This window comes from Propithecus coquereli, unplaced genomic scaffold (assembly GCF_000956105.1).
Source record: "Propithecus coquereli isolate 6110/MARCELLA unplaced genomic scaffold, Pcoq_1.0 Scaffold24, whole genome shotgun sequence".
Taxonomy (NCBI): Eukaryota; Metazoa; Chordata; class Mammalia; order Primates; family Indriidae; genus Propithecus; species Propithecus coquereli.
The window spans coordinates 5,004,595-5,009,282 of NW_012147952.1; the positions used below are offsets into that span (position 1 = coordinate 5,004,595).

A 4,688-nucleotide genomic window follows, 5' to 3' on the forward strand; every position below is an offset into this window, starting at 1 on the left:
AATAATAGTTACTTTTTATATGATGATTACTATGTAGCAGGCACTATTCTAAGCACTTCACATGTTACTTTATTATTCTTCGTAACCATCATATAAGGTAGGTGCAATTATTATTTAAATTTTATGGATGAGGAAACTGAGCACAGAGACAATAGGTAACGTGTTCAAAGTTGTAGTGTGGAGCCAGATCAGCCTAGAAACTACAGCACTGTCTTTCTATGTAATACTTTAAAAACAGCCTCTATAGGGATAAATCTATAGACGTGATGTATAGGTTGAGCACCCCCAATCTGAAAATTTGAAATCCGAAATGCTCCAGAATTTGAAAGTTTTTGAGCAAAAACATGACACCACAAGGGGAAAATTCCACATCTGACCTCACACGACAAGTCACAGTCAAAACACAGGTGCAGCACAGTTTATTTAGCATTCCCAGGGAAAAAATGACCCTCCCAGCCCCCTTCAGCTGAGGTATGTCTTTTCCTCACACCCCCAGGTTCCCCCAGGCAAACACAAAAGGTGATAAAATGGCACAGGTACAGGCCGGGTGTTTCAGTGGCAGGTTCCTCACAGTACTCCACATGCTGCCAAGACCTGTGTGCATTACTCATTGTGCTTTTTTGCTGACTCTCTGCTCTGTGGTGTAAAGATAATGTCGTAAATGTCAAGGAGGCCTGCAGATACCCCTTGGGTAACAGTGATAAGAAAAAGGAACCATTTATGTTTATCTGTAGCACAGAAAGTCAAGCTGTTGGAGAAACTGAACGGCAGTATAAGTGTGTATAAGGTGTGTATGAACATAAATGAATTTCATGTTTAGACTTGGGTCCCATCCCATGATATCTCATTATATATATGCAGATGTTTCAAAATCTGAAAAAATCCAAAGTCTGAAATACTTTTGGTCCCAAGCATTTCAGATAAGGGATATTCAACCTGTACTGGTAATAGCAATTGCCTCTTCACCCTCTCCTTCCATACCCAGGCAACATAAGCACATGCATATGTACACACATACACATGTACGTAGACATCTGTATCCAAACTGGCCTACTAAAGTGCCTTACAACATTAGCACTAAAATTACTGCTTAAAGTTTCCTGGACTCATATGAATTTTAATGATAAGATACTATATTTCTCTAAAGATTTCATATAAAGGATTATAATCCATCATTAATCTGTTTTACTTACAAAATCATAAAAAAATGAAACAGTGGCAGTTTCATATCGATGAGCTGAAAGGATTATATCGTGGACTGCCCAGAGTGAAGGTCTTCTGTTGACCTTAGCAGTAAGTATGGGTGTCTGACAGGGATAGTAAAAATGTAAGGTAGATTTAAGAGTTACAAATAAGACTTATCTATTCCATAGTTTTATATAAGTGAAGTATAATTCTAAGAAATGGGTCTTGAAAATCTGGTTTATATAACATTTATTAATTTGAAATTAAAATATATTTTAATTAGGTGGTTGTAATCTGAAGAATAAATCTGCTCAGTCTTTGGAATACTGTGCTGAGTTACTGGGTTTGGACCAAGATGATCTTCGAGTTAGTTTAACCACACGGGTCATGCTAACAACAGCAGGGGGCACCAAAGGAACAGTTATAAAGTAAGTTCCTTAAATCATGGCTCTGCAAAAATTCTTGCCTTGCAGTTTGTCAAGGAAAAATCTTTTTTTTTTTTTTTGAGAACACTGAGATTTAAAGTGGATCTTTATGTGTAATTCATTCTTTTCATTATAATGTTCTAAAACCTGTGCTTGATAAATCAAAATTTTTGCATCTCACTGTAGTAATCCACCATATAAATAGGGTTTAACATAGCTCTTAAAGTTGTTCCTTACAGATATTCTAGAAGGCACAAATTTGGAATTTATAAGGTAAGAGAGAGATTTACTTTTGTACAGCTATGCAAATAGGAGCTGATACTGTAAATCAATATCTGACTGTGGTAGGCAACAGATTATTTTGCTTTAAAGTGATTTTCCATGCAAATGGTGTGTACTAAAACTTACATTAAGCAGAACTCACTTAAGCAAAATAGCAAATGAAACTTCCATTAACTTTAGGATTCTTCAGTTAGAAGAATCTTGCACATGATAAGAAAATGGGCCTAGCCAAGATTTTTAAAATCAGTAGCTATGAACTTCGAGATTGTACCTGGGTATATATATACTTTTGGCACAATATCCTATATTTTATGTATTTTTGATTTTGGTGTTGTAGAATAAAATTGATACTCAGGCTTATCATTCTGAGGCGCACTGCAAGATCTTCATTTTGGAGGGGAAAAAGTCAGATCCTCTCTACCTTGCTGAATAAGATAGGCAGTGAGCTCTAGTGACGTGTATCAGAAAAATTTTCAACAAATTAAAACAAAGATTTTTTTTGAAAAGCTTTTAGCCACTCAGAAAATTGGCTACCTCTTACACTTTTGGAAACATTAGCAAGATATGCTTAACCAGATTCTTTGCTAAGCTAATTCAAAATGATTCTTAGTATAAAGAAAAACTCTGGAAGGAGTTTGTAGAGCAGTGTCCTTCAGTTGCTTGGTTCCTTAGAGATATGTCTGGGGCCCAAGGGAATGTCCATAAGGTACAGATGGGTGGTCCTCAGATATTGTTTTCTGCATTTCCCCATTTCTGCTTTATTCCAAAGTGTTTGTTTTATGCATTCAATGGATAGGGTGTCTGCATAAAATTCACTTCAAGAAAGGATTCCATTATAGGAAATAATAAGTTGGAAATGCACTATTTAGGGAGAATTCAAGTATCAGGCTGACCTGAATGGCTTTCAAGCCTACTTCCAAATTTGACTTTTTTTGGGGTGCTTTCACAGTGCCCCATGCTTATCTTTGTGGTAGCATTTAGCATGGTGTTTGGAAATTCCCTTTTATGCCAGTCTCTCTTCATCAGAGTATAATTGTCTTGAGTACAGTGGGTATGTATCTGTACCTGCAACATCTAATACTGTTATTCTGTGCAGTTACTTATATTAAAAAGTAGAATTGGATAGTTCAAATTTTAAGATGTAAACATTTTTTCCTGAACAATCTGAAGAAGTTACCAAACTTTAAAGTTATCCTAAATTAAACAAAGCTTCTTTTGCATTTGAATAAAATCAAAAAGATTATTCCCCTGAATAATTTTTTATACATTCAGCATATAAAACGAAGCGTAAATTAACGTTAAAATGATTTTTTAAGCCTCAACTTCTTTTACCTAATAATAGATTTTCGATCTAATTTTAGTTAACTCCTTTAGTTCTTCTCTTGCAGTTTTCTACTTAGCTGAGTTTATATGTGCCTATTCACACATGACCCTGGGTAACTATTTATTTTGTTTTCACAGTGAATGTATGCAGGTATACTTTGACCTTGGGTCTGGCATTATTTTTACAGTATGCTATCATAAAGAATTTTTACTGGCATAATCTTCTTTTACAGGGTACCTCTGAAAGTGGAGCAAGCAAACAATGCTCGTGATGCCTTGGCAAAGACAGTCTACAGCCATCTTTTTGATCATGTAGTAAACAGAGTAAATCAGTGTTTTCCTTTTGAAACATCATCCTATTTTATTGGAGTCCTAGATATTGCTGGTTTTGGTAAGTGTAGTTTCTTTTGTGAGTTTATATTAGTTTGATGTTTTTTCATGCATATTAAATGCAAAAAACCTTTTCACCCTGTAATACCTTTCACGTGATGTATTTTCAATTATATATCCATACCTGCATTTTATAATATGACTTAAATAGGAAGCCAATGCTTTAAAAAAACAAAGGAAAGACTCATGGGGGTTAGTTTTGGTCACACTAATGCTAAAATTAAAACATGTTGATTGAAATTACTATAGTTAAGGGTATCACTATACTCTTAAATGAGTTCAACTAAATAAAGGTAAGCTCTTGAGTGCTACCAATAAAGATAATAAGGTTGTCAGGTGGCTCACACCTGTAGTCCTAGCTACTCAGAAGATTGAGGCAGGAAGATTGCCTAAGCCCGGCAGTTTTAGGCTGTAGTGAACTATGATCATGCCACTGCACTCCAGCCTGGGTGGCAGAGTGAGACGTCGTCTCTTCAAAAAAAGATAATAAGGTCAATAACTAAATAAAGATAATAAATAAGGATAATAAAGTCTCTAAAACCATCGACTGAGATGTAGAACTGGGTATAGGTTGACCTAACACATAGGCCAAACTTCATGACGGTGTAAAAATTCTTTGCTGGTATTGTCAGCAAATAGCTATTTTCAATTAATTTTCCCTCAAATGAATAAGATGTCAAGATAAGTAATTGAAAACAACTGTAGAGCTGTTCAACCAGAAATGAAATGGGTCACCAGCTTCTTAATGTTGCTTTGTTCTGAATGACCCTGTTGTAAAAATCTTGAAGTAAAGCGACGAATGGGTTTTGTGTGGGCTTTATCGATGTGGGCGTTCTTTCTGGCTGTGAAGTAGTGGAGTCTTCCTCCTTTGTGGTTTGTTTGCCTTTCCCAAGGGAAGGTATGTGTGTTTATGTTTTGGGAGGGACAGAGTTTTCCTTTTGATGTGATATATATTTTAAAATTTGCAATAAATCATTACCTTTGGTTCAAAGATAGAGAAACATTCATCACTAACTTAAGATTTTACAATCTATACATTTGTTTCCTGGTCTACACTAGTTTTAGCGTAATGCACATATACAC

At 35.3% G+C, this 4,688-nt stretch overlaps 1 protein-coding gene across 1 annotated transcript in view; it reads left to right on the forward strand.

The window, feature by feature from the left end:
- The window catches only part of MYO6 (myosin VI), a 168,695-nt gene that overhangs the window by 90,584 nt on the left and 73,423 nt on the right, over positions 1–4,688 (forward strand). Inside the window, exons 7-8 of the mRNA XM_012646043.1 lie at positions 1,469–1,613; positions 3,449–3,606. Of these exons, the coding sequence (XP_012501497.1) occupies positions 1,469–1,613; positions 3,449–3,606 (303 nt within the window). The remainder of the gene's footprint in view (positions 1–1,468; positions 1,614–3,448; positions 3,607–4,688) is intronic.